At 59.0% G+C, this 27454-nt stretch overlaps 2 protein-coding genes across 8 annotated transcripts in view; both read left to right on the forward strand.

Annotated features, from left to right (window-relative positions):
* DIDO1 (death inducer-obliterator 1) overlaps positions 1-5139 on the forward strand; it is a 50208-nt gene extending 45069 nt beyond the window's left edge. For all 3 annotated transcript variants that reach the window (XM_080813446.1, XM_080813445.1, XM_080813447.1), the window contains one exon: positions 609-5139. In XM_080813446.1, coding sequence (XP_080669572.1) covers positions 609-3676 — 3068 coding nt within the window. In that variant the 3' untranslated portion in view covers positions 3677-5139. The remainder of the gene's footprint in view (positions 1-608) is intronic.
* Positions 5140-12492: 7353 nt separating this feature from the next.
* Positions 12493-27451, forward strand: TCFL5 (transcription factor like 5). Of its 5 annotated transcripts, none has more exons than XM_080813897.1 (6): positions 12493-13245; positions 14221-14407; positions 14663-14825; positions 16437-16683; positions 18469-18610; positions 26688-27451. In XM_080813897.1, exons 1-6 carry the CDS (start codon positions 12527-12529, stop codon positions 26808-26810), a joined length of 1581 nt encoding a protein of 526 aa, XP_080670023.1. In that variant the 5' UTR covers positions 12493-12526; the 3' UTR covers positions 26811-27451. The 5 variants fall into 5 exon arrangements, with proteins under 5 accessions (XP_080670023.1, XP_080670024.1, XP_080670021.1 ...); XM_080813898.1 differs by having other exon boundaries at positions 16440-16683; XM_080813895.1 differs by lacking the exon at positions 26688-27451 and adding an exon at positions 20508-21495.
* The last annotated feature ends 3 nt before the right edge of the window (positions 27452-27454 follow it).

Below are 27454 nucleotides of genomic sequence, written 5' to 3' on the forward strand. Positions count from 1 at the left end.
TGGATGCCAGCGGCTGCCGAACTTCCCTAATGGCATGTGCACAGGTTCGCGTCGTAACCAAGCCGTAGCCTGGCCCTCTGCTTCGAACCTGCAGCTTCATTTACGTAGCGCAAATCCTCCGTTAAGACGAGACGGGCTGTTGCCTTTCTGATGCGTTAGCAAGAGGCAAATAAAAGAATACGGCTGAGATTTTGCGGCAGGTCCTCCCGGTACGTCTGTACCTTACTCCCTGGGGCTTAGCGGATGTTGACGGACGGTTGCGTGATGGCCTTCCCCATGCCCTCTGTCACGGTGTCGCTTCGGCTTTGTATCTGAGGTTGGGATCTGTAGCGTAAGTTCTGACATTCGGGGTGAGTTTACCCCGGGAGCTGGGCCCTGGGCTCTGTGGTTGTGCTGCGGGGGCCGGGCAGCCGGGTCAGTGTGGGCCCGGACACACGGTCTTTGGCAGTAAGCACTTCAGCTCTTCCAACCCTTGATTTTGCTCTGCCGGTGAGTCCCTTCCTCCTGCCCGTGGAGACGCGCCCACTACCGCTGTCCGTGGGGTTTGCGCCTGAAGAGCAAGGGCTGAACTTAGATTCTAAAATTTGCACAACCGTTTTGTTTTTCAGGTCTTGAGTCGCCGCGTCCCAACATAATCCTCGGGTTAGTAATCTGCCAGAGAATAAAGCGTCCTTCGGGTGCGGGAGAATTAGATAAAGTAGAGGAGAAGCGGACCCGCCCTCAGACCCAGGAAGAGACAGAGGTTTCGGTGTATCCCAAAGTGTCCGTGGCCCCGCAGTCCGAGCGGAAGCCCCCCAGGTTCCAGGTGGGCTCCGGGGACATGGCTGTCAGCACCACACCCCCAGGGACTCCTCCACCGCCGCCCCCGCTGCCGGAGCCCCCTGCCGCGTCTGCTTCGTCATCCGTGCTGAAAATACTGTCCTCGCTCAAACCGGGAGCCCCGAGCACCGTCCCCGCAGCGCCCGCCGCGGCGGCTCTTCCGACGGCCGCTCCCTCCACCAATTCCTCCGCCTCCAAAACAGCCTCACCCCTGGAGCACATCCTGCAGACGCTGTTCGGGAAGAAGAAGGCTTTCGACCCCCCTGCCAGAGAGCCCACGGAGTCGGCCCCGGCCTCCCACCCGGACCCCAAAGCCAAGGCCGACGGCGGGCTGCCCGCGGCGCCTTTGCTGGATCCAATCGTGCAGCAGTTTGGTCAGCTCTCAAAAGACAGAGCCCTGGAGGACGAGGAAGATGACCGGCCCTACGACCCCGAAGAGGAGTACGGCCCCGAGAGAGCCTTCGGCGCTCAGCTCGAGCGAGGGAGGCGCCCCGACGCGGAGAAGGCCCCCGAGACCCTCGAGCGGGAGGAGGTGGCCTACGACCCGGAGGATGAGACCATTTTAGAAGAAGCCACAGTGGCCATCGACGACCTGCCCAACCGGATGTGTGCGGACGGGAAGGGCGGCGCGGCGGACAGGCCCGCTGAGCCCGCGGCCCCCGGGGCGGCCCCCTCCCTGGTGGAGCAGCAGCAGATGATCGAGGAGCTCAACAAGCAGATCGAGGAGCAGGAGAGGCAGGTGGCGGAGCAGGAGGCGGCGCTGCGGCAGCAGAGGGCCGCCGTGGGCGTCTCCATGGCGCACTTCTCCGTGGCCGACGCTCTCATGTCGCCGCCCCCAAAGGCCTCCCTGCCCCAGGCCGAGCTGTTCCCGCAAGAGCAGCAGGCCCCGGGCCGCCCGGCCGCGCTCCCCGGTGCCCCTCCCACGGCAGGCCCCGGCTGCGACCCACGGCAGAGTCGGGACCCTCGGCAGGCCCGGCGGCTGGCCGCGGAGCACTGTGAGAGCGAAGCCGGCTCCAGGCCCCCTGCAGCCCGGGAGGACGGTGCGGAGGTCGCCCTGCCCGCCAAGCCAGATGGCCCCAAGCACGAGCCCTCCCTGAGCCCGGTCGTGCCGCCTGCGGACGGCGGCCCTCCCTCGGCGGGCTCGGGCAGCGTGCCCAGACCTGCCCGCAGGGTGCTGCTGCCCACACCCCCCAGCTCCGCCTTCCAGCCTGGCTTCCCTCTGCAGAGCGACGGGCAGAGTTTCCCCTCTCCGGGAGGGAGGGACCCTTTCTCAGCTCCAGTGTGTACCGCTCAGGAAAAATCGCTTGGCTCGACCCAGTACGAGGATCCGAGAAATGCTCAGTTTGCTGAAAAAGGTGACCACCCGGCGGTTGAAGCCGGAGGAGACAGAGAGCCGCAGTGCAGACCCGGCGAGGGGGCCGCCACGCTCCCCTCAGCTGGACAGAGAGGAGGGGCCCCTCTGCCCCCATCTCAGGGCCAGCGTGAGCCAGCACCACGCACGTTTGGGACATCGGGGCTTCATGGCCCCAGTTTCCCAGGACCAAGGGGGCCAGCCCCTCCGTTTTCAGAAGAGAGTATCGTTTCTAATAGCGATGGGCCGCGAGGGCCTCCCCCGGCCAGATTCGGGGCCCAAAAGGGGCCCATTCCTTCCTTGTTCTCAGGGCCACATGGGCCCCCTCCCTATGGGGACAGCAGGGGTCCCTCCCCCTCCCACCTTGGGGGGCCCAGAGGATCAGCACCACCCCAATTCGAGGAGCGGAAGGACCCCCACGGGGAGAAAAGAGAATTCCAGGACAGCCCCTACGACGAGATGGCCGGCCCTGCCCCTCAGTTTGAAGGAGCAGAACAATCCCAGTTCGTGGGAGGTCGAGGCGCGGCGCCGTTTCCGTTTGGAGGCCAGAGAAGGCCTCTGCTGTCACAGTTTAAAGGGCCCCGAGGGGGTCCCCCTCCCTCTCAGTTTGGCGGTCAGAGAGGGGCCCCCCCCAGCCACTTTGTGGGCCCGAGGGGGCCGCATCCCAATCAGTTTGAAGGACCCAGAGGCCAAGCGCCAAATTTCATGCCGGGACCCAGGGGGGTTCAGCCTCAGCCGTTCGAGGAGCCGAGGGTGAGCTCACCGCCGAGGTTTGCCAACCCCCGCGCACCAGCACCCCTTCCGTTTGGCGGACCGAGGGGGCCTGTGCCCTTCCCCGAGAAGAGTGAGCCCACGCCCCCCCACTTCCACTTCCAGGGCCCCCCGGCCCCGGGGATGAAGGCAGCCCCCCGGCCGCTGCTGGAGCTGCCCAGCCACCCGCCGCCACACAGGCCCGAGCGCTGGGACGAGGCCCCGGCGCAGGGCCCTGAGTCCGAGTTCCGAGAGGGCAAGGGCCACGACTACAGGAGCCCGGCCTTCGAAGGGCGGTCGAGGGAGCGGTTCGAAGCGGGGCCCAAAGAAAAGCCTCTGGATGAGCCCGAAGCCCCGCCGCCGGACAGCCGGCCCGGCAGGGCCCTGGACGAGCGCCGGCGCGAGCGGGGGCGGCGCTGGAGCCGCGAGCGGGATTGGGAAAGGGGCCACGAGCGGGGCCGACACCGCGACAAGGACTCCGGCCGCGAGTGGGACCGGAGTCGGGAGCGCGGTGCAGACAGGGACCGGGGGCGGGAGCCGGAGCGGGCGTCCGAGTGGGGCCGCAGCCGGGAGCGCAGCAGGAACCGGGAGCGGGAGCGCCGGCGGGAGCGGGAGCGGTCTCGCAGCAGGGAGCGCGGCCGGGACCGGACCCGCGAGCACGGCCGGGAGCGCAAGGACCGCAGCAAAAGCAAGGAGGGCTCCCGGGACCCGAAAGCAGATGCCCCTCGGGCCGCCACCCCCGCGGGGCAGAACTAGCCGCCGGCGGCGGCTGCCCCGGCCCGGGCCTCCCCGCAGCCGCCCTCCAGGAGAGCCGGCGCGGGCATTGTGGCGAGCGCGTGAGCTATGAACTCAGATGCAGAATAGAATATCCTGGACTTCAGAAATGACTGTAATTTTGTGTATAGTGGTTTCTTACAAAATTTCACATCTTTACAACTCAGATGCTTTTTAAAAACTAAGAACTCGGTATTTCCATTTAAAATTACTGAAATGGGAATGTGTCTACAGAAGCATATTGCTTTTTCAGATTATAAAGTTATCTTTTCCAATAACTTGACTATAGTAAATTTTAAGGGAATTTCCGTGGACCTTAGAGCCATACCTGTACTGAGATCTGCTCTGTATCTGTTTCTAAAAGCTGCTGTCACAGGCCGGCTCCCACCAAAGCCTGGGGAGAGGGCCTTCTGCTCCTCCCTGGGGTGTGCGGAAAGACAGAGCTTTACAAATGCGTTTTTCTTTTGTCACAAGGAAATTTGAATTACAAATTTCAACCAGGAAACAAAACATTTCTTAGTTTTGCTGGTTTTGTATATCACCTTATACATTTTTTTCCTCAAAGACAGGATTAAAAGCAACATCTGTCCAAGTAGAAACTGTTGCATTTTTAAAATAGCAATTTCTTGAAAAAGGTGTAACTTTTACCAGCCTAAAGAAAGTGAGAAAAGCCAATTAAGTGTTCTTTAAAACGGGGGGGGGTGGGGGTGGGGGTTGACTTTGATTTGCATAATCAGGAGCATTTTCGTTTGTGAGGCGACATCCCCACAGTCCTTCCTGTGGCCCAGGGAAAGCGCGCCCGCCCCAGGCTGCTACCCTGTCCATGATGCGTTGTAAAGTCTGCCATTGAAAGTGGGACGGTATTTGTGTGAAGTCTGAGACGGAGGACGGTGACGTGCTGTAGCTCGACGACAGCAGAGGGGAAGCTGCTCCTCGTCGCACGTTGTCAAGTCCTTCCGGAGCGGGAAGCAGAGAAGCCCTTGCTAACTTATTTGACTGTACAAACACACTTTGATAATTTTTTTATATTTTCATAAACTTACTTTTGCAAGTGTAAAATTAGAGAATTTCATTCATTCTTTGGAGTCTCTTCCATTGTACATCACTACGGATTTTTCACTTTCTAGCACAGACGTTCAAACGATAAGAACGAACCCGGAGAACTTGGTGACTCGTGTGACCGGTTCCAGACCCGGCGTCAGTAGGTTAAATTGCATTGAAGCGGCGTCAAGCTCCAACATCTATATGATGTGAAGGGTTTTTTACATGTAAAACAAATTTTTCTAATTTAAATACACAAATGTAAAAATCAAGTGTGTTTCTTTAGGTTTACTTGATAGAAATTTCTGTAAATTGTATTTTATATTGCAAAGTATGATATCACTGTACATTAAAACACGCAACTCCATAGGTTTTGTTACTTGAGGTAGAATAAACGTCTACAGAAGGTTTTCTGTCCCTTGTGTGCCCTCACTTTTCCCTGCTGGGGCTTTGGGGCTAGACCGGTGGCGGGGGGCACAACCGTGTGTCCTCAGGCCCCAGACCATCTCTGGCCTTGCGTTGGGTGACCCGCCCTGCAGCTCTGTCTGCTCAGCGTGTGGCTGGACGTGCCCAGTGCTGCTCAGGGAGCACGTGGCGAGGTGGAGTGCGTGGCGGTGGCCCGCCCAGCAGGCTGACGAGGTCCCTTCAGGGCTCCGGGAACCTGACGGCGGCCGCGGCTGGAGCAGAGGTGAAGGCAGCTAGTCACGCTACCCGTAACTGCCCTCAGTCCCCTGACGCCTTGCCCGAACTTCCCTTTCTCAACTTGAGCCCCCCTACTCCGCTGCGGGCAGAAGGGAGGACATCCCTTCCGGCAGGACAGGCTCCCGTCCCAGGGGAGCTCACAGCCAACCCCAGGGGCAGAGGGGCAGCCCACAAAAGCCCCTGGAACCTGCTGCTTCGCGGGGAGCTTGAGGGGCCAGCCCTGAGCACGTGGAGGGCCGCTCTACAGAGCTGCTGGCCACCCAGGCCCTGCGGGTTGGAAGACCCAGCTCTGCAGGACAGACGCTGAGGAGTGCCGAGCGCGGCGCCCTGGAGCCATGAGCCCTCAGGCCAGCGGGCTGCCGCCAGAGGGGTCTCCCCAAAACGTCGGAAAACTGGGTACCGTTCTAAAATCCTCGGTCCGTCGTCTACTCAGACGCTTGACCTCGTTTGTGTTCACCCCAAAGCCCGTCTTCCAGAGGCTCCACGTAGCCCTCCCTGCAGCACCAGGCAGCGCCGTCCTCACCCTGCTATCTGTCACCCCCATCAGCCCTCCAACCTGCGACCCCATGCAGCCAGTGTTGCCCACAGTCCGGGACCCACGAGCTGTGTGTGGCTCTCCAGAAGCCCGACTAGCGAGGGGTCCTGCTTGAGGACGTGGCCAGGCAGGGCAGTCCCTGGGACTCGAAAGCCACGGTGTCACCTGGTGGGGGTGCCACCAGGCTGTGGCCCCTAGTCCTGGTGCTTCGCTGGCTGGGCTGCACGGTACAGAGGCAGCTGTAAGGGAGTGTGAAAGGAGCATGTTCACCAGAGCGCTGGGAGGGGCTGGGCCTCCACGGGGACAACACTGAAGAGGCTGGGCACCCTTCCCATCTCCACCCCCCACCCCACTAGTCCAGGGACCTGCCTAGAGGCAGTGCTGGTTGGGGGTGAGGCCCGCAGGGACTGCTCTTGAAGGGGCCCTGAGCGAGAGGCCAGACAAGCACAGGCCCCTATGGACAAGCCCAACTGAGGGCCTCGGAGGGGAAGGAGGGAAGGGGGACCTCTGCCCCCAGGCTGCTGGGTCTCCCTGTGAGGCCTGTGGTATGCACTTACCATAGGACCCTGGCAGGAAAACGGGAGCACTGAGAGGCCCTGTGACTTGAAACCCAGCAGTAACTGTTGGTAACATTTGTCTGTTTCCTTGAACCTTCTTCCCCTGTTTTTCTTTCACAAAATTGGGATTCTATACATTCTTTTTTTAAAGATTTTATTTATTTGACAGACAGATCACAAGTAGGCAGAGGGGGGTGGGAAGCAGGCTCCCTGCTGAGCAGAGAGCCCGATGCCGGGCTCGATCCCAGGACCCTGAGACCATGACCTAAGCAGAAGGCAGAGGCTTAACCCCACTGAGCCGCCCAGGCGTCCCTGGGAGTCTACACATTCTTATATGTTTTTTTTTTTTCATTTGTTTTATCCTGGACGATTCCCAAAGGCATCAAGTATTCATCAAAAGCATTATTTGTGTTTTTCCGCATTGTTCAAAATGTCTATATCCTTGTAGTTTGTGGAGAATGAATGCTCCCTGTAGGTCTCTGGGGTCCCAAGTGTCCACTCAAGAGAATAGGAAATGAAAGTAGGGTATTAAGTAAACTAAGATACACCCCCGGGATGGGGGGGGCGGGGTGCGGTCATCCAGAAACAAGCATTCCTGGTGGTATCTCTGGCCCCTTTGTTCTGTGCTTGTGGTGCTGATGCTGACGGCTGTATCACCAGGGAAACACTTAGGAAACGCCCAACGAACAGAGATTTTAAACAGAGTTTTGTCGGTGCGCCTCACGCAAACCTAGAGGCAGGCAGTCGTAAGGCGCAGAGTGGCCTTGGTGTCACGGACAGTCGGTCCTCGTCGCCGCAAGAAGGCTGCCCCGGCAGGCGTCACCTCACCCCCGCGGAGCCTCGCAGGACCTCACCTGCCCCGTGCGCGCTGTTCACAGCTTCTGGTTCCACGTTGTCGGCCGCGCAGTGTCACACGGCCGCCCCGAGGGCAACACCACAAACCGCAGACGGCCGGTGAACACGGAGGGGCTGAGCCACCATGGACACAGCGTGGGTCAGCGCGGCGGGTCCGGCCCCGGCACAAGCACGCGCCGCGGAAGGAAGGGCAGGAGCAGCCAGGCCTTCCCCGGTAAGACTCGCCAGTTTCCGACCAGTGACGTCTCCAGTTAAACGCCAAACCCCCAGCGCGGCCCCCAGGACGGCCCCCAGCGTGGACCCCAGCGGGGCCCCCAGGACGGCCCCCAGCGCCAGGACGGCCCCCAGCGCGGACCCCAGGACGGAGCCCAGCGCTGACCCCAGGACAGACCCTAGCACGGCCCCCAGTGCGGCCCCCAGTGCGGCCCTCAGGACGGAGCCCAGCGTGGACCCCAGGACAGACCCTAGCACGGCCCCCAGTGCGGCCCTCAGGACGGAGCCCAGCGCGGACCCCAGGACGGCCCCCAGCGGGACCCCCAGGACGGCCCCCAGCGCGGCTCCCAGGACGGCCCCCAGCGCGGCCCCCAGGACGGCCCCCAGCGCGGACTCCAGGACGGAGCCCAGCGCGGACCCCAGGACGGACCCCAGCACGGCCCCCAGCGCGGCCCCCAAGCGTGGCCCCCAGGACGGCCCCCAGCGTGGACCCCAGGACGGCCCCCAGCGCGGACCCCAGGACGGCCCCCCATAGCTCGGCACAGAGCACGGCACCACCCCCAGCCCCGCCCCCCAGCCCCGCCCCTATGACGGCCCCAGCAGGGACCTCAGCACCGACCCCAGCACCGACCCCGGCAGCGCCCCAGCACACCCAGAAGCCTTGCTCTCGGCCACTCCTTAAACTACGTTTCCAGGGGGCCTGGGTAGCTCAGTGGGTTAAGCCTTTGCCTTTGGCTTAGGTCCTGGTCTCAGGGTCCTAAGATTGAGCCCCACATCGGGCTCTCTGCTCAGCAGGGAACGTGCTTCCCCCTGTGCCTCTCTGCCTGCTTGTGACCTCTCTCTGTCAAACAGATACACAAGATTTTTTTTAAAAATAACAAATAAATAAATAAACAAACCATATTTTCTAAACTAGGACAACGGCAAAATCACACCCCCACCTAACCGGATGCAGCCATCCTGAAAACGGGCCAGTCCCAGGACAAGACAGTCTCTCCCCAAACGAGCAGGGACCAGGTCAGCCACAGCGGCTGTGGTCCTCATCTCCGCAGCGGGCCACAGGGCCTTCTTCATCACCCAGTCTGTGCTCCCGGGCCGGGACTCCCTGCCTGGTGGGAGCCCCGAAGACTCCCTCCTCACGGCCGAGCTCCCGGCAAGCCCTCCTGAATCGCGTCCTTGTACTTTTGCACCGGCTTCAATCACAGGACTTGGGGGTACCGGGAGGTGCCCCAGGAATCCTCCTGTATTCTGGGCACGTCCTGCAGACCCTCTGCCCCTTGACAGGCAGGCCCAATCAGCCTGACCCATATAGTGTCCCTTCTTTGCCCCTTGACTCACTGGCACAAAGGGTCCCATGTGGCCAGGTGGCCGCCCCAGCCGACAGCCCAGTGACACCATCACTGCGTCCTCTGGACGAGGCTCTCTTCCGCTTGAACTGAGCCTTCTAGAACCAGAAGTTGCAGGAACTGGCAGCAGAGATTCAGCTCGAGGATCAGGAGAGGGAACAGTGAGAGGAGCCACCCCATTTCCAGCTCTTGATTCCCAGATCCATGAGTCCCGGCTGTGCAGGAGCGTGACAAGCTGGTTGCTGACTTCTAGCATGCGCTGTGCCCTGGAAGCGCCACCCAGCCCAGCAGACGTGGCCACCGAGCCGGCGCGGTGATGGGAGTCTGCAAAAGGCTGAACGACCAAAATCCAGAACGCGGACCCTGAAGGCTGATGAGGGTGTGGGGCCTCAGGCGCCCTCATCCACAGCCGGTGGGAGCACGACCCGGGGCAGCCAGCTTGGAAGGTGGTTTGGTGGTTCCTTACAAAACTCTTAGAATGCGATCCGCAACCACTCCCGTTGGTGTGTATCCAGGGAAGGAGAAAACTCTGGTCCACACGAACACCTGCACGTGGATGTTTGGCCGCTTTATTCATAATTGCCAAAACTCAGAAGCAACCAAGACGTCCTTCAGTAGGTGATAGACAAACACTCTGTGGGCCATGCAGACCGCGGAATACCAATACTATTCAGGGCTAAAAAGAAACGAGCCATCAGAGCCTGAGAAGACACGGAGGAATTTTAACTGCATATAACGAGGTGAAAGAAGCCAATCAGAAAAGGCTCCACACTGGGTGACACCGACGACACGGCGGAAAAACAAAGACCAGGGGCTTCCAGGGGAAAGGGAGGGAAGCATGAGCAGGCAGAACACAGGGGATTTTGTTTTAAAGGTTTTATTTATTTATTTGGCAGACAGAGATCACAAGTAGGCAGAGAGGCAGAGAGAGAGAGAGAGAGGAGGAAGCAGGCTCCCTGCCGAGCAGAGAGCCCGACACGGGGCTCGATCCCAGGACCCAGGGATCATGACCTGAGCCGAAGGCAGAGGCTTAACCCACCGAGCCACCCAGGCGCCCCAACACAGATGATTTTTAAGGAAAATACTCAGTCTGACATCCAACATACATGTTCAAAACATGTGTTTTGTTGAAATTTATACCTAAGCATATTTTGGAGTGATGGTAAGTGGTATTGTGTTTTAACCAACGTGCACATGTTCATTGCTAGGGTGTAAGATACAGTGACTTGTTTTTGTTTTTTTTTTTAAAGATTTTATTTATTTATTTGTCAGAGAGAGAGAGAGAGTGAGCACAGGCAGACAGAGTGGCAGAGGGAGAAGCAGGCTCCCTGTGGAGCAAGGAGCCCGATGTGGGACTCGATCCCAGGACGCTGGGATCATGACCTGAGCCGAAGGCAGCCGCTTAACCAACTGAGCCACCCAGGCATCCCTGATTTGTTTTTGTTTTAAGATTTTATTTATTTGAGAGAGAATGAAACCGAGAACAATCACAGAGGGAGAAGCAGACTCTTCACTGAGGGGAGAGCCTGATGCGGGGCTCGGGTCCCAGGACTCTGGGACCATGACGCCATCCGAAGGCAGACGCCCAACTGACTGAGCCACCCAGGCGCCCGGCAAACATTGATACTTGAATGCTGTTCTTCTATTCCGTGACCATGGTGAGGTCAGTAGTTTTTTCATAGATCCCACGGGTTTTTCGACATAGATCGTCAGGTTTTCTGCAAGGAAAGACAGCTGTACTTCTCTCTCAATCTGGTGCCTTCTCTTTCGCATGCTTTCTTGGACAGAGTGGAGCTTCCTGTACGATGGTGAGCGGCACTAGTGACGGGTGACGTCCTTGCCTTCTTCCGAACCTCGGGGAAAGCATTCCGTGTCGTACTGGAAAGTGTGATGCTGGCGCTAGGTATTTCATAGATACCCTGTGTCAGGTTGAGGACATTCCCTTCTATTCACGGCTTGCAGAGTTTTTATAGGGATGTTAGATTCGTCAAACTCTTCCCCCCGCTCTTGGTCTGTTAATAGAGTAAATGATGTTGATTTTCAAATGTGAACAACACTCGCGTCACTGGAGTGAGTCCTACCTGGTCATGATGTTTTATCCTTTTTCAAAAATCTCGTTGGATTCCATTTGCAAAGACTCTACTAAGTTTTCACATGTTTGTTCACATCAGATGGTGCCCTGTGGTCTCATATTCCTGTAGTATCTTTGTGGTTTTGACATCAAGTCACGCTGGTTTCACAAAATGCGTGTTTGTGTAACGGTTTCACGTTCAACGGTTGCCCTCCTGACACACGGCTCACACGGACGGTGAGCTGTGGGCCCCGGGTGCCTAAACGGACTTTATGACCCACCATGGGTCTTCCCCTAGATAGTGACCGTGCCAGCCGCGCTGCCCTGCTGTCCTTGAAGGGCTCGTCCCGTCCTCAGAGTCCCTCTCGAATTCTACCCTCTTGCATGTTTGGGACAGAGGCCTGCCGCTCGCTCACGGGAGCGGTGGCGGGAGACTGCTCACGCCCTGCAGGCCAGGCCTGGCTTGACCCCTCATCGGGGCTCTGGGCTCCGCGGGGCTGCCTCCTGAGGGCCGGGCAGAGCCCCCGAGCTCCGCGGACTCTGGGGAAGCACGTCTGGTGTCCTGCCCCCGTTGTACCGGGAGTGCGGCCTGCAGTGAAGCCAGGCCCGTCGCCGCTCACGTCTACGCGAACCGGGACGCGGCTCGGGCGGGCCGGCCCTTCATCTCCCGGGAGCGGAGACCACACCGGACCCGCCGCCGTCTGTCTGCACTGAACATCGGACCTTCACGGTGCTCTGGGCTTCCGCCCTTCGAGTCGGGGTCCTCGGACCGGCTGCGCCCGCACCGGATCGGGGGTCCAGGCCCGCCGCGCCCGAACCAGACTCGGCTCCCGGCACGATCCCGGCGATTCGGGGCGCGCCACGGCCAGGCCCGGAGGCCCCTCCGCACGCGCGCGGCGGCTCCGGCAGTTCGCTCCTCCGCCGTCCGTCCTCCGCGGGCTCCTCCGCCGTCGCGCCCGGCCCGGCCCGCCGCCCTCGGCAGAGCGTCGGGGCTGCGACACGAGGGACGCGAGTTACCGCCGCGGCGGGCCCGACCCCGCCCCTGCCCGAGAGCGGACGCGGCGGAGGAGCGCGGTCCGGCCCGGGCACGGCTCACGGGGCTGCACGCGCCCGCCGGCCCCGCCCCTGACCTGAGCGCGCAGCCGGCCGCCCCGGCGGGCACCCCCGCCCCCGGCCGTCCGCACGCACGCACGCACGCACACGCACACCTCCCGCGGCCGCACACAGAGACACGCAGCCACGCGCGCGCACACACCTGCGCGCGCAGCTCCCGCGCCGGCCGCCGTCGGAGGCGGGGCGCGGCGCGGCGCGGCGAGCGGCCGGGCGGTTGGCGGGGGCGGGGCCGGGGGCGGGGCCGCGGCGCAGGGGGTGGGGTTTCCGTTGCGGGGCGGGGCGGCGCAGGCGCGCTGCGGGCCCAGCGGTTTCCCGCCCCCCAACGTCGCCCGGCGAGGCCGCGCCGGCCCGGTGCCCGCCGGCCCCCCGCCGCGCGCGCGCCCCGCCGTTGGCTCCGGCATGTCGGGCCCCGGGCCGCGGGAGCCGCCGCAGGCGGGCGGGCCGGCGGGCCCCGAGGGCGCGGACGCGGCGCCGGGCGAGGCGGGGCTGAGCTTCACGACCACCGACCTGAGCCTGGTGGAGATGACGGAGGTGGAGTACACGCAGCTGCAGCACATCCTCTACTCGCACATGGAGGCGGCGGCGGCCGACGGCGACCTCGACGCGCGCCTCAGCTCGGCCTTCCTGGCGGCCGCGGCGCCGGGCGCGGCGGCGGGCGGCTTCGCGGCGGCGGCGGCGGGGGGCGCGGCGGCGGCGGCGGCGGCGGCTGCGGCGGCGGCGGCGGCGGCGGGGGGCGCGGCGCCCGTGTACCCGGTGCTGTGCCCGCCCGCGCTGGCCGACGGCGGCTTCGCGGGCGCGGCGCCCTGCCTGGGCCACGTCGACTTCCAGGAGCTGCGCATGATGCTGCTGAGCGAGGCGGGCGCCCCCGCCGCCGCCGCCGCCGCCGCGCCCCCCGCCCCCGCCGAGAAGACGCCGGGCGCCGACGGCCCCGCAGCGGGCGCGCCGCGGCCCAAGGCGCCCGACGGCGGCGGCAAGGAGAACGCGGAGGGCGCGCCCGAGGCGCGGGCCAAGTCGGCCGTGCGCGTCCGCCTGGAGGACCGCTTCAACAGCCTCCCCGCCGAGCCGCCGGCCGCCCCGCGCGGCGCCGAGCCCCCCGAGCCCGGCGTGGCGCTCAACAAGTGGGTGTCCCTCCCCGCCGCCCTCCCGGGAGGCCGGGCGGGGGGCGCGGGCCCGCGGGGGGCGCACGGCGAGGCCCCGCGGAGCGGCCGCCCGCCTGGCTGGGCGGCTGGCGTCTGCCCGGCGGGTCCGGGTGTGGACTGGGTGACCCGGGGGCAGAGGCCGGGCGGGTCGCTGTAGGTGGGGTCTTCGCGCGAGAGCGCCGGCAGCCTCCTCCGGCCGGGCCTTCGCGGGGAGCAGACCCCTTGGGTCCGGGGCCCTCCCGAAAGGTCGGCCCTCTGGGCGGGGGCCGGACGCCCGTGCCGAGCGAGTGCGCCGCGCAGAGCCCGCCGCCGCGCGTGGGAGCCTGCGGGGTGCGCCCCGCGTCTGCACCTGCGGGCCCGCGCCCCGAGCCGAGCGCACGGGCGCTTCTGCGGACCAGACCGCTCGCGCCAGGCCTTCCACCCAATGTCGGGAGAGGCCTGCTTCCCCCCACCGCGACTCAGCCTAGGGGGGACTCCACACACGGGGCAGCCTTGGCCGCAGGAACGTGTCCGACGACAGACCGCAGCTCCAGCCTCCCCCCAGGATGCCAGCCGGTCACTCGCGTCTCCCCTGCTGAAGAAGAACAGCCGCTGCGCCGGCGGGGGCGGGGGCGCCTCCTCGGCTTTCTGTCCCTCCCGACCCTGGGACTTTCCCCATTTTGTCCCTGGTCGCCAGATTTTGGAGAATGGCCAGAAAAAGAGCGAGAGAGATTGGTCTCGGGTGATACCCAGCGCCCTCGTCCTTCTTCCAGCAAGAAGCTTGAGCTCGGCCTGGCCACGCTGGTTGAGCCTGGCCCTGTAGAGGTTCCCACGAGGAGGGGCGCTGGTCCTGCCGGATGCGGGCTGTCTAGACGGCCCCCCGCTAGCCGGGAGAGCGTGCTGGGGGTCACAGCCTTTGGCCGCTTGCCTGCCACACGGTCTTCACGCGTCTCCGCGTCTCCTTTGTCTTGGCAGTTTGGTAACTCTTATCCGACATCCTTCCGAGTTCATGAACGTCCCTCTTCATCAGCAACAAAACAAATGCACGACGTTGGTAAAAAACAAAACCGCGGCGGCCGCCACCGCGTTGCAGTTTACATGCCCTCTGTTCACGGCGAATGCTTGCCCTGCCTCGGGGGGCTCGAGCCTCTCACAGTCGCAGGTAAGGGAGGGACTCACCAGGGCTGCTCTTTTGTACTAGGTGGATTTTATTTTCATTAGGCCTGAAGGATTTTTTCTTTCATTGAGCTTAATAGTCATTAAAATCAAGAGTATTTATGTGGTTTGGGAACGTCTTAAAGTCCCGGATGGACGCAGAGTTCCTCAAATTGCGCTACCGTCTTTGCCGTGTCTTCGGTTGGAGGGCATTTGATTTGCGTGCGTGCTGGTAAACTTGCTGTCGCCTCATTTTTTCCAGGGTTCCGGGAACCCGTGTTCTGTACTCGAAGCTGCAAAGCATCAGGACATTGGATTGCCTAGAGCGTTCTCTTTCTGTTACCAGCAGGAAATTGAATCCACTAAACAGACTTTGGGCAGTAGAAGCAAAGCTTTGCCTGAGCAGGTTTGGATTAAAGTAGGAGGTAAGCCATAGAGCGGAGGGAGCCCCGTCCTGCTGGCTGGCCTCTTGGCCAAGGGTGGGGACGGCAAGAGGCCGAGCATAAACATGAAGTCGTCTTTTCTTTTTTAAAGATTTATCCTTGTGTTTGAGTGAGAGAGAGGGAGGGACCGAGCACACAAGCAGGGTGAGAGGCAAGGGGAGAGACAGTCTCAGGCAGACCCCTGTTGAGCACAGAGCGCGTGGCGGGGCTCGATCTCACGACCTGAGCTGAAATCGCCCTGAGCCGAAATTGGGAGTCGGCCGCTGAACCGACTGAGCCACCCCGCGCCCCTCACATGTCATATTTATGTTTTGGACGGAGTCGTTGAGCTTGAGGGCTGCTTTTTCTTACTGGTAATCTCCATAAACGGAAAAGTGATAGACTTGCGTAAATTCTCAGTTTCCTTCAAGTTGCTGAAAGCACTTGATAGTTGTGTTTTTGGTTTTTGGTTTCTTATTTTATATTTTGTGAGTGAGGCAGGAGTCTGAAACCTGCTAAAAGCTTTAGGAGACAGTCTACAGATGGGCAGAGCATTGAGTTGGGAGCAAGAGGCCATAAGGTGATTCTAAAGTTTTAGAAATAAAGAAACTGCCAAAGGCAAACTTTGCTCACTTTGAGAGTGAGCTCTCAACCCCTTTCTCCCTGCAAACAAAGTATTTTTCGACTTAACCTGACAAAAGGACACCTAGCTTCTCCAGAGCTGATGGGGGTGGGGGGGTGGGGGGGTGGAGTGCTGCCTCCTCCAGGCAGTGGGTCGTTCTCCCTGTTGGACTTTTTATGCAGAAGTAGGTGCTTCCGTGCGCAGAGTGAAGGGTTGGTGGCGAAACAAACCACATACTAATTCCTTTGCTTCAGAAACAAGATAGTCCCAACGCTGTGAATTCCCCGCCATGTCTTCCTCGCAGGTCCCGTTGTGAAAGCTACTATATCGATGGACCCTTTGGCCACGGAGACGTTGGTCTCATTTGGCGTCTCAGGAATGCCTGTCACCACACACAGGGGTTAGGCGCCGGCTGGCCTCGATGCGGTGGGGCTTGCCGTGTTCCCCCGGCACACATAAGAGCTGTGACATGATTCCTCCTCCCAGGGGCAGAGTCGCTGGTCAGCTGGGGGCACCTTGAGCCGTAGGGCACACAGGTCTTGTCCTCTTCTGAGCATGGGAGGTAGATCACCTGCTGTCCTGTTAGAGTGATTGTATTAAAGAAAATCTTGGGGGAGAAAGTTTGTTTTTTCCATTCTGAACATCAGAAAAGTCAAACAGCCTCTTGGTTTCCCTGTTCACAGACAGCAGCTAACACCTGTTGATAAATGAGGGACTTCAGACAAGGTTCTGTTGATCACACACTACTCGGGGTGTTTTAATTTAGTTAGGGATCTATGTTCAGTTTTGTGCTTTGGAGCTTGGAGCTTTGCGCGAACGGCTTGTACCGGTTACCGTAGTGGGTACAGCTCTTCCCGCTCAGTTCTGAGTGCTCCTCGCCTGCTCGTGTGTCTGTTCAGGCTTGAAAAATGCCACGAAATACATTCAGCATTAATGGGGACACGTTAAGTAAAATAAAAAATTAAATGCCACTCTTTCCTTCTTTTGCAAAGAAGAAGCGCTATGTAAGCAAGCCGTGAGTAAGAGGCACCGGAGTAGAGCGCGCCAGCTGGACACAGGCGTAGAACGAAGAGCCCTTGGAGAGATTCAGAACGTGGGCGAAGGCTCGACCTCCACACAGGGCGCGTGGCCGCCCGCGGAGTCCTCGCAGGCAAACCTCGGGGAGCAGACCCAGAGCGGGCCCCAGGGAGGAAGGTCGCAGCGTAGGGAGAGGCACAACCGCATGGAAAGAGATAGAAGGTAACGCGTGTGCTTGCTTGTCGACACGCAGGCTTACTACAGTTACTGGCGACGATAGGCAGGTTACTCCTGAAACAGCAGTTCAGTTATTTCAAAATGTGTTCCCAGTGGAGAAAAGTTGGCCGAGGAGATGCTGACTTGGTTCAGCTCGGCGGGCCGGGGTCCCCAGGGTCACCCCAGGTTTGATGATTCGCTAGGACGACTTAGAGCTGTGAGCGATTACAGAGAAAGGACACAGCAAATTTAGCCAAGGTGCCTGGGGAGGAGTCCGGGAGCCAGACGCGAGCTCCTGGGTGTCGCCTCCCAGACGCGCTCTGCTCCCTCGGCCCCTGGTCCCGAGGCTGGCGAGCTTCCCAGCGGGGAACGCTCGCGAGAGACTCGGTGCCCCAGGATTTTACTGGCAGAGCGGGTCACGGGGACATTCCCTCCCTGGTGAGCCCCAGGAGGAGAGCCAGCGCTCAGCATGAACCGTGTTGTTTGTACCAACGTTTTAGGCACAGTTAGGCACCTCACTAGCGGTGCTGGGAACCCTCCCGAGATCGCAGTTCCCAGCAGCCGTCAGGCGCCGGCCTTATGAGCGGGCCTCGGGGGACAGCTGGGCTGCACACCAGGGCACCCGGCTTTGCCTGCTTCTTTTAAGAATGTTGGGGAGGGAGGGGGTTAAAACTGTTACTTAGGTCGTTTTATCTGCAGATTTTATTGAGAATTTTTTTAGATTTTACATAGAACCAAAAGGTGGTTAATTTCTCTGTATTGCAGCTGGGTTTTTACTCGATGTTTCCGTAACATGATTAACGTAGTTAACGTAGTCATTGGCGGGTACTTCGTCCCAGCCTCCTTTCCGCAGCAGGGGGCGAGGCAGGTATGTAGCTCCAGCTGCGGCTCCAGCGCTGACCTGAGGCAGTTTATTTCTTTCTAAGGGACGTGTCACGGCCAGCTAGCCCGCCCGCGGTCGTTCTGAGACCTGCACGCACACGCACGCACACACGGACACTTGCACACGCTCTCGCTCAAACTGAAGGACGTCTGTGAGCTACGAAGGGCAGCTTTCCCACTCTGACATTTCATCAGCGATTCCTGGGTACCTGCCGTGGGAGGACCCTTCCCGTAGTTTGGCAGCCTGCCATCCCCTAGGGCCCCGCGCCGCCGGTTCACTCTCTCACGTCCGTGCCTCGTTGGCGACGTCGATCTGTCCCCTGCACGGACCGGAGATAAGCGCCAGCTGTCGTGTTTGCCTGACGAGATCCCTGCGTCAGCTCCCGCGTGTGCGCGTGGGAAGGTGGGCAGCAAGGGCCGTGCTCCGTCTGCTGCTCTGCGTCAGCGTCTCTAGGACTTGGCGCGACGCCGAGTGTCATCTGCGAGAGTTAACGTGGTCTAATTGTAAGGCCCGATTTGTGATTTAAGTTCTGTCTGAAAAAAAAATTACCTCTAAAAAGACTGGGTGTCGGGCTCTTAGCAGGCAGACGGTCTGTGGTCCTTTTGTGAGCCGGGGCCCCTTGGCGGTCAAAGCTATGACGTAGCCGCGGGTGAGTTCCTTGGCGCATGGAGAGCAGGGTCGTGATTTCTGAGTAAGGAACGATCTACCCAGGGAAAGCACACACGCAATTTTGCTTCCCGTTTGGGGGGTTTGGCTCTGTCTTTGGTCTAGAGACTTGAACGTGGCCCTCGCTCCTGGCCCATGAGCAGGGCAGTCCCAGCGGAGTGCAGCCGAGCGCCGGGGGCCAGGCCAGGAGCAGTGGCCTGGCGCCTGCTTCTCAGCGTGATTACTTTGGATTTTGTCCGTAGGCGCAGGATCCGCATTTGCTGCGATGAGTTGAATCTTTTAGTCCCGTTCTGCAACGCAGAGACGGACAAGGCAACCACCCTGCAGTGGACCACGGCGTTCCTGAAGTACATTCAGGAAAGACACGGAGACTCTCTCAAAAAGGTCAGTAATGAGGGCAGGTGCAGTCTCAGAATGTTATAAACCTAGAAGTGATGTTTTTTATCCATTTTTCCCTAAGAGGCCCCTGACAGTCCTTTGTTTCCTGGAATCCGGTGTCGGATACTGAGTTCACTTTGAACAAAAGCTCGTTAGTGTTGTAGTGTGTCATTTACGGACTGATAGTCACAGCCTGGGTCAGTTCGCTGACCTGTGGAGTCTGAGTGACAGCCCCTGCTGCAGGCAGCGGACCAGATGGGGCTCAGCGGGGTTTCGGACACCTGTTACCCTATGACAGCTTCTCGAAGGGTTGAAGCAACACGAGTTAGGCAGGAAGAGAGAGGCAGATAGTGTTCAGCAGTCTGGAACCCACATGCATTCAGAAGGCGCGGAAGAGATTCTCTTCCATGGGCTAGGAGCCGGGGACAACATGGGGGTCCTGGGGCCCGAGCACCTGGCCCCTGAGTGCAGCCAGAACCGCCTTGGCCCTGTCTGTTCGGTCCCAGGGGCAATTCCAGCGAGCGAGCGCGGCTCCCAGCAGGGCCGAATGTGTGGTGTGAGCGGGAGTGCAGCTGCCCCTTCCTCGGGGATCAGATGGGAGAACGGGGCGCTCCCGGCATTGGCTTCACTGCTCTGCCCTGGGGGGACCTCGGCTCCCCGTGCCGGCCTCAGCGTGCTGGCGGTCAGGCTGCGCGCTGCTGAGGCCCTGGGGGGGCAAGCCCCGCGCCCCCCGACGCTGCTCCCTGTCCAGGCCATCGTGTGGCTGCCGTGGTCGCGGCGTCTGGCAGGGACCAAGCTGAGGTTGGCGCATCGAGGCGAAGCCTTTTCCAAAGAGCCTCCTGCGTGTGGATCCTGGCGGGGCGGGGGCCGCGGCTGTGTTTCCTTCCCCGGCTCTGTCTCCGCACGGCGCCACGGCATCACCCGTGTGATCGCGTCTCAGCGGCACTTGGGTCCCGCTCCCTCCCAGTGGCTTATGGTGACCCTACGGCTCGCGTTTGACGTTACGTGTTTGAGGGAGGCTGTGAATTTTAATAAAATGATGCTTTCGTGAGCATTTTTTGTGAAGCTTTTTTTCTCGATTCCAGCCAGTTAGTGCAGCGCGATGGTATCCGTGGCAGGTGTAGGACAGATGGGCACGTCGGCCGCCGCCTGGAGCTCGGCAGCACAGGTGTCCCCCTTCCTGTCTGTCCCGGGCCCCCACCTGCGCCCGCCCTGCTGGGCCTCCGTGTACTCTGCAGTGCAGAGTCTGTTTCTTTGTTTTTCTTAAGGGATCAGGCATTTAATTAGGTTCTTCGTAAGAATTTTGAACGCCGCTTTGTGAGGGCCGAGTCCGTCGTGAGAGAAAACACCGAGCGGCGGTGGCCCTGAACCAAGCCGCGGCTTCGCGCTGCGGCAGCGCTGGGACCCGCCGCTGTCCGTTCGGCCTCGCGCGTCCGCCGCCCCCTACTTCTCTTCTCGGCGTCGACGCTCTCGCCCTCCCGCGTCTGGGTTTCGCAGATTCCTGCCGGAGGCGTCAGCGAGGCGTCCCGGGATTTTCACGCTGCGGGTTTGGGCAGGGGTGGCGGTGGCGAATTTCCGATGCGATCGACCGCGGGAGCTCAGCTGAGGGACAGGGGCGCGGGCACAAGTGGCAAAGCCGGTGTGCGCGGCTGCCCGGAAACCGCCGTCTTGCCTCCGCAGCGCCCGGCGAGGCCAGGCGTGATGGTCCCGAGGGATGCGGGCTCACACCTGCTCACGAGCTCGCTGGGAGGTCACCCCCCGCCCCCCAGCTCAGCAGCTCGCAAGGCTCATCTCAGCAGGAAGACCTCGGCACTTGGCGAGGTTTTCCCGCCCGGGCACCGACCGCCCTCGTCACCGCCAGCCGGATCTGCGACAGTTGCACGAACCTCCCGTCTCTTCCCAGGCCTGGACCCGGCTGCCGAGTGCCTCGTCCGCTCCGGCCCCTCCGGCGTGCGCTGCGGATGGGGAGCGCCCGCCAGTGCCGCCGCGGCGCTTCCCCTTCTGGCGCTTTGGCCTTCGGGTTACCTTCTCCGCCTCCGCCGGCACCTGCCTTCTCGGCTTTTCCGCCCGCCGTCTTGCAAGACGGGACAGGAGTCCGTTTCTTGTATGACTTCTCTTTTTTTCTCTTGGCTGCTGTGTTTTCTTTCTTAAATTCCACGTGTGAGCGAAACCATAGGACCCTGCCCGACGTAGTTCACTCAGCACGATCCCCTCCAGTTCCAACCACGTCGATGCAAAAGCTGGTCTTCGTCCCCTGACGGAGGCGCCGTGGCCGCATCTTGCCCGTCCGTGCATCCGTGCAAGGGCGTCGCGGCCCCTCGCACAGCTCGCCTACGGTGGACATCGCTGCTCTGGGCGCTCGGTGCACGTCTCCCTTCGCGTCACCGCGTCCGCACCTTTGGGGGAAGTACCTGTAGCGCGGTTGCTGGGTCGTAGGGCGGCTCTGTTGTCAACTTTGAGGAAGCTCCGTGCTGTTCTCCAGAGTGGCCGCACCAGCCTGCGTCCCCGCCGGCAGTGCGGGAGGGTCCCCCTTTCTCCGCATCCTCGCCAGCGTCTGTCGCTTCCTGACTGGTTAATTCTAGCCTTTCTGACTGGCGTGATGATGCTCGCGATGCCGGGTGATGTTGAGCAGTTTTTCATGTGTCTGTTGCCCACCTGGATGCCTTCTTTGGAGAAAAGCTTTTATATTTTTGAAGATGATTTGGGGCGCCTGGGTGGCTCAGTCGTTAAGCGTCTGCCTTCAGCTCAGGTCGTGATCCAAGGTCCTGGGATCGAGCCCCGCATCGGGCTCCCTGCTCAGCGGGGAGCCTGCTTCTCCCTCTCCAGCTCCCCCTGCTGTGTTCCTTCTCTGGCTGTGTCTCTCTCTGTCAAATAAATAAACAAAATCTTTTAAAAAACCAAAAATGAAAATGATTTAACGTTTGGCTCTTTGTACCTGTTAGCAGTGAGTTATTAATACGATTCATCTGTATGTGATGAAGGCGCTCACCACAGAACAGATCTGTTACCTGTCTTTGTATGTACTCAGAGACCGAATAGGTTAAAACTCATATCTTACATCTTGTGTATAAACGTGGCTTGGGTGGGCATGGCAGGAGGACAACCTCCTCGCGGAGACCTGGGACCAGCGCTGCAGCCAGGCACTGCCAGGCCACGGCCCTGGTCCCAGGCCTCACTGCCGGGCGCTCCCGTGGGCTGGTCCTGCCCTTCCCGAGCCGGGGCGTCTGTGCCCTTGTCACCCGGCGGCCGTGGGTGTCCCGGCTTCTGGTCTTGTTCTGCTCTATTGGCTTTGGCGGGGGCGGCACACGGTAGTGTTTTCTCCCGTTGTAATTTGCTTGTATGTTGTTCTGGAAGCTTACCTTCTTTATTTTTTTGTAGTTTTTTTTTTTTTTTAATTTTATTTATTTATTTGGTGCAGAGAGAGACAGAGACCACAAGTAGTCAGAGAGACAGGCAGAGAGAGGGGGGAAGCAGGCTCCCCGCCGAGCAGAGAGCCCGATGTGGGGCTCGATCCCAGGACCCCGAGATCATGACCTGAGCCGAAGGCAGAGGCTTTAACCCACTGAGCCACTCAGGCGCCCCTATTTTTTTGTAGTTTTAATCTTTCTGACAACCTGAGTTTAAAAGCTTTTGGTCTGTTTTTCACATTTTTTGGTTACGTTTTCATAAGCAAAGATGGTCTGCATAAAGAAACAGGTTTTTGAAAGTTTGCTGAGACTTTCGTTGTGACCTCTTCTGTGGTCAGTTTTTTAAAGTTCTGTGTTTATTTGGCAAAAACATGTCTTGTCCGTTTGGTGAGCCCTGTGTTTGTGAGGCTGAGACCATTAATAGCGACTCAGATCCTTGCTCTCGGGACACCTGGGGGGCTCAGCCGGTGAAGCCTCTGCCTTCGGCTCAGGTCCTGGTCTCAGGGTTCTGGGATCGAGTCCTGCATCGGGCTCTCTGCTCGGCGGGGAGCCTCCTTCTCCCTCTGCCCCTGGCCCTGCTCGTGTTCTCGCGCGCGCTCTCTCTCTCCCTCCCTGTCAAATAAATAAATAAAAATTTTAAAAAAAGAATTCTTTAAAAGACAAACAAACCAGACTCTTCCTGTCCTCTGTTGTCGGGCAGACCTGCTCCGAGAGGCCCGGCCTGGTTCCCTGAGCGTGTGCTCAGGTGGGTCTGCGCTCACAGGGGCCTGCATCCGCCCGTAGTCCTCACAGCTTCCTGGCACGGCTCCTTGACGTGTGGTTGGAGCCATCGCTCTCCTGTCTATTAAGAAATTTGCTCTCCAAGGCACCTGGGTGGCTCAGTCGTTAAGCACCTGCCTTCAGCTCAGGTCGTGATCCTAGGGTCCTGGGATCGAGCCCCCCGTCAGGCTCCCTGCTCCGTGGGGAACCTGCTTCTCCCTCTCCCCCTGCTTGTGCTTTCTCTCTCACTGTGTCTGTCATAAATAAGTCTTTTTTAAAAAAAGAAAGACATTTGCTTTTTTTAAGTTGGTTTTTACTTATGTCGTCTCCACACCCAACTTGGGGCTCAAGCTCATGACCCCAAGGTCAAGAGTCGCGCGTTCTCCCTGCTGAGCCAGCCAGGTGCCCCCAGAAGTCCCTCCTTCTATCAGGCGGTCTCATATTTACAAACCTAACGTGCCTGTCAGCTTTGGCTAGACGTCACCTCAGGGTGTTCTGACTCGTAAAACTCCCTTGAAACTCCCGTCATTTCACTGAGCTTTCACTGAAACAGATGCTGGTGGAGAGGGTAGGACGGTGGCTGCCGGCTTGCCTCTGGCCCCGGTAAGGAGGTGCCGGGGCCCTGGGAACCCCAGACCGCACCGCAGCTCCCCACTGCTGGCGGGAGTGTGCACGGCCGGGTGGACGCCCAGCGCTCACCTTGTCGTGTGCACGACGTTCCAAAAGTCTCGAGTACTTTCTTTTTTTTTTAAGATCCCATTTATTTATTTGACAGACAGAGATCACAAGTAGGCAGAGAGGCAGGCAGAGAGAGAGAGGGAAGCAGGCTATCCACCAAGCAGAGAACCCGATGTGGGGCTCGATCCCAGGACCCTGGGATCATGACCCGAGCCGAAGGCAGAGGCTTTAACCCACTGAGCCACCCAGGCGCCCCTCGAGTACTTTCTTTGTCAGAAGTGACGGTTTCCTTCTTTGTGACTTTTATGTAATTATTCCCAGAGGTAAATTCTGCCTTCTCATATATGGACAAATATTTTATATTTTGGGCTTTTGAGTGTCAGGATATACATAGGAAATTGTCAAAATGTGCTCATCTTAGACCCTCAAGCCCTTTAAAGTTCAGGAAGAAAGTAGATCTGAGCAGGAATAGCCCGAGTGCGGGCGGCAGGAAGCGCACTGCAGCCGCCGCCGGTGGGCCTGGTGTTATCAGTGCAGCACAGTACCCCCGCGTCCCTTGGTGGATGTGAATCCAGGAGGAACCCGCTACAGCCCAGCGACAAAGACAACACAATTCAGAACCAGCAGAGGATTTGAGTACCTTCTTCCAAAGAAGATAAACAAATGGCCCACAGGTCCGTGAGCAGATGCTCAACATCCCTGATCGTCAGGGAAATGCAGATCCAAACCAGGGGACTCTGCCGCCTGCCCCCAGTAGGTGTGGCTGGCACGCACAGACAGACGGACAGGCAGAATAGCAGGTCTGGGAGCAGAGCACCGTGCAGCTGCTGTGGAAAATGGGGTGACAGTTCTCAGAAAGAATTGCCAGATGGGCCGTTGCATTTGTGGGTGGGGACCCGGGTGGACACTTGTATGGGAATGTTCACAGCAGCCTGGACGCGGAGACCCCCAAGTGTCCATCAGCAGAGGAGTGGGTAAGCACAGCGTGTGCACCGACGGCAGAATGTGATTTGGCCGCAGAAAGGCAGCGCCCCGGGCACTGGCCACGGCCCGGGTGCCCCGAGGCTGCCACTCACGGAAGGACAGCTTCTGCGCCAACCTCTCTGTGGTCCCAATTTGTACGCAGAAAGTGGGACACGGGGTGGGTGCTGGGGGAGGGCGAGAGTCCGTGTCTCATGGGGACAGAGTGTCTGTGGGGGGATGATGAAAAGTCAGAAACCATGCTGATCACATGGCATCGCGAAGGTAGTGCCACTGGCTAAAACCGTTCAAAGTGGCTAAAATGGAAAACTTCATGTTCCGTATTTTTTTACCATAATAGAAAATCTATAAATGTAAATTTAATTTTTAAGAATGTTATGCTTTAGGGGCGCCTGGGCGGCTCAGTGGGTTAAAGCCTCTGCCTCCGGCTCAGGTCATGGTCTCAGGGTCCTGGGATCGAGCCCCACATCGGGCTCTCTGCTCGGTGGGGAGCCTGCTTCCTCCTCTCTCTCTGCCTGCCTCTCTGCCTACTTGTGATCTCTGTCTGTCAAATAAATAAAATCTTAAAGGAAAAAAAAAAAAAACGTTATGCTTTAAAAAAAGAAAAAAACTTACGGAAACGTATCCATGCACAAACATGGGGAGAGCAGAGCACAGAGCTCCAGTGTTCCTCGGACACAAGGGCGCGTTGTCAGTACCCCCGTCCTGTGGCCCTTGATGGGTGATTGAAAGCCTTCCGCAGATCTCTCGGTTTCCTTCTCAAGGGCATCTCTGAATGTAGACACGTGGTTGGAAAGCCACAGCACATCCAGACGCCCCTGGTGGGCTTGCAGCCGTCTCTGCTGCCCACTCCCTTGAGTCAGGATCCAAATGCCACCCGGCCGAACGTTGGCTGGTGGTGCTCAACATCTCTGAGTCCACGATGGCTCCCTCCTTTCCTCCCTGTCCTTTTTTTAAAGATTTTATTTATTTATTTGACACAGAGATCACAAGTAGGCAGAGGGGGTGCGGGTGAAGCAGGCTCTCCGCTGAGCAGAGAGCCCGATGCGGGGCTCGATCCCAGGACCCTGAGATCATGAGCTGAGCCGAAGTCAGAGGCTTCACCCACTGAACCGCCCAGGCGCCGCCCCCCCGGTCCTTTTTTTATTGAAGAGACAGACTCCTCCGTCCTGTAGTCTTTCCCACCGTGTACATTTTGCACACCCCAATCTTTGTTTCCCAGAGGCTGGTGAGATCAGGCCATGTGCTTGCTCTCGCCTTCTTTTGTGAGCTTGGGGCTGCCCGGTGTGCTCAGGACCGGCCAGTCTGACCCTGCTGGGAACCCTGGGACTTGTCAAAGTTCCTAGAGGCAGAGAGCGGGAGCAAGGGCCGCGGTGGACAGGGCTCCGCGGGAGCCCGCTTTCAGCTTCCAGAGCCACCCCTGATGCCAGGCCCGCCCCGGAGCACTCCCCCCGTGTGCGCGGGGTAGTGATGGGCCCGGTGTCTAGTGGGTGATGGAAGTTCTACAGGGGGACAGTAGTGATGCTGCGGGACAGTGGGCCTGGCAAACGCACGCACACACGTGAAAATGGTAAAGTAGCATGCAGATTTTACTGTGTTAGAAAACATAAGTATAGGTGTTTGTTTCTAAATAAGGAAGACTTTTTATTTATTTATTTATATTTATATTTTTTTATTTTTTTTAAGATTTTATTTATTTATTTGACAGAGATCACAAGCAGGCAGAGAGGCAGGCAGAGAGAGAGGGGGAAGCAGGCTCCCCGCTGAGCAGAGAGCCCGATGCGGGGCTCGATCCCAGGACCCCGGGATCATGACCTGAGCCCAAGGCAGAGGCCTTAAACCCACTGAGTCACCCAGGCGCCCCAAGAAGGCTTTTTAATATGGACGGGAATTATGGGAATTATTGGAAAATTAATAGTAGGTGTAAACGTGACTTTGAGAAAAACATTTGAATCCCCGTTTTCAGCCCGCACACCCCCTTACAAGAGGTGACATGAGTTTGTGGATGACACGTTTCTATCTTTGGAAGTAGTTTAAGTCATAATTCCAACCTTTGGTGTATTTTTAATTTTTTATAATCTTATTTATTCATCTTAAGTAATCTCTACACCCAGCGTGGGGCTTGAACTCACGACATGAGATCCGAGAGCTGCCCACCGCCGCTGGCTGAGCCGGACGGGCGTCCCCAGCCTTGTATGTTTTGAGAGAGTTTCTGAGTCTATAAATTCACAGCATTAATGGTTCTTTCTCAACTTCAGGAATTCGAGAGTGTGTTTTGCGGTAAGACTGGCAGAAGGCTCAAGTTGACCAGACCGGACTCCTTGGTGGCCCGTCCTGCGCAGGAGAGCCTTCAGAGCAGCCCGGCCATGGACGTCAAGTGACGGGAAGGGACCGCCAGTTCCGGAAGCGGCGGCTGCTGCCCGGGGCCCCCAGCGTCCGTGCTGCCCTGGAGCCCCGGCGATCTGGCTCTGGGGGACGTGAGTCCAGCTGAGGGGCCTCCGTGGGGACGTTACAGCACGTTTTGTAAAGATGTTTATCTAGAACAAAATACTTAGCCATTCGTGTCCTCTTAGACCATTCGGGGATGAAGACATGTTGACAATTAGCAAGAAACTTTTCAATTATCCGCCTGATTCCATCATGTTTTCTTAACATGATAACTTCAAAAATTAACATCCTTTGTAATTTCCTTAGTCTTCCAAGGTGCACCGCTTTTTACTTACTTTATTTACATTTTAAATATGCCCACTTAGCAATTGGAACAAGTTAAATTGTTCTTAATTAGAAGTAGTTTGGAAACTTGACTCCTTTGTTTCTCCCTCCCCCCGTGCTGACTTCCGGCGGCATGGGACCGTGTTCTGCGACGCGGCCCGTGTCCAGCCTTGTTGCTGGACATTTTCCAGAGACTCCCTTGGAAGCCACTTTGGCCCGTAAAGGAGACATTGTCACCGTGGACTCCTTCGATGCCCTCATTTTCATATTCAGAGTCATTACTTGGTGTGTAATAAACTAGTGTTTGGAACTG

This window comes from Martes martes (genome assembly GCF_963455335.1).
Source record: "Martes martes genome assembly, chromosome: 9".
In the NCBI taxonomy this organism is placed as follows: Eukaryota; Metazoa; Chordata; class Mammalia; order Carnivora; family Mustelidae; genus Martes; species Martes martes.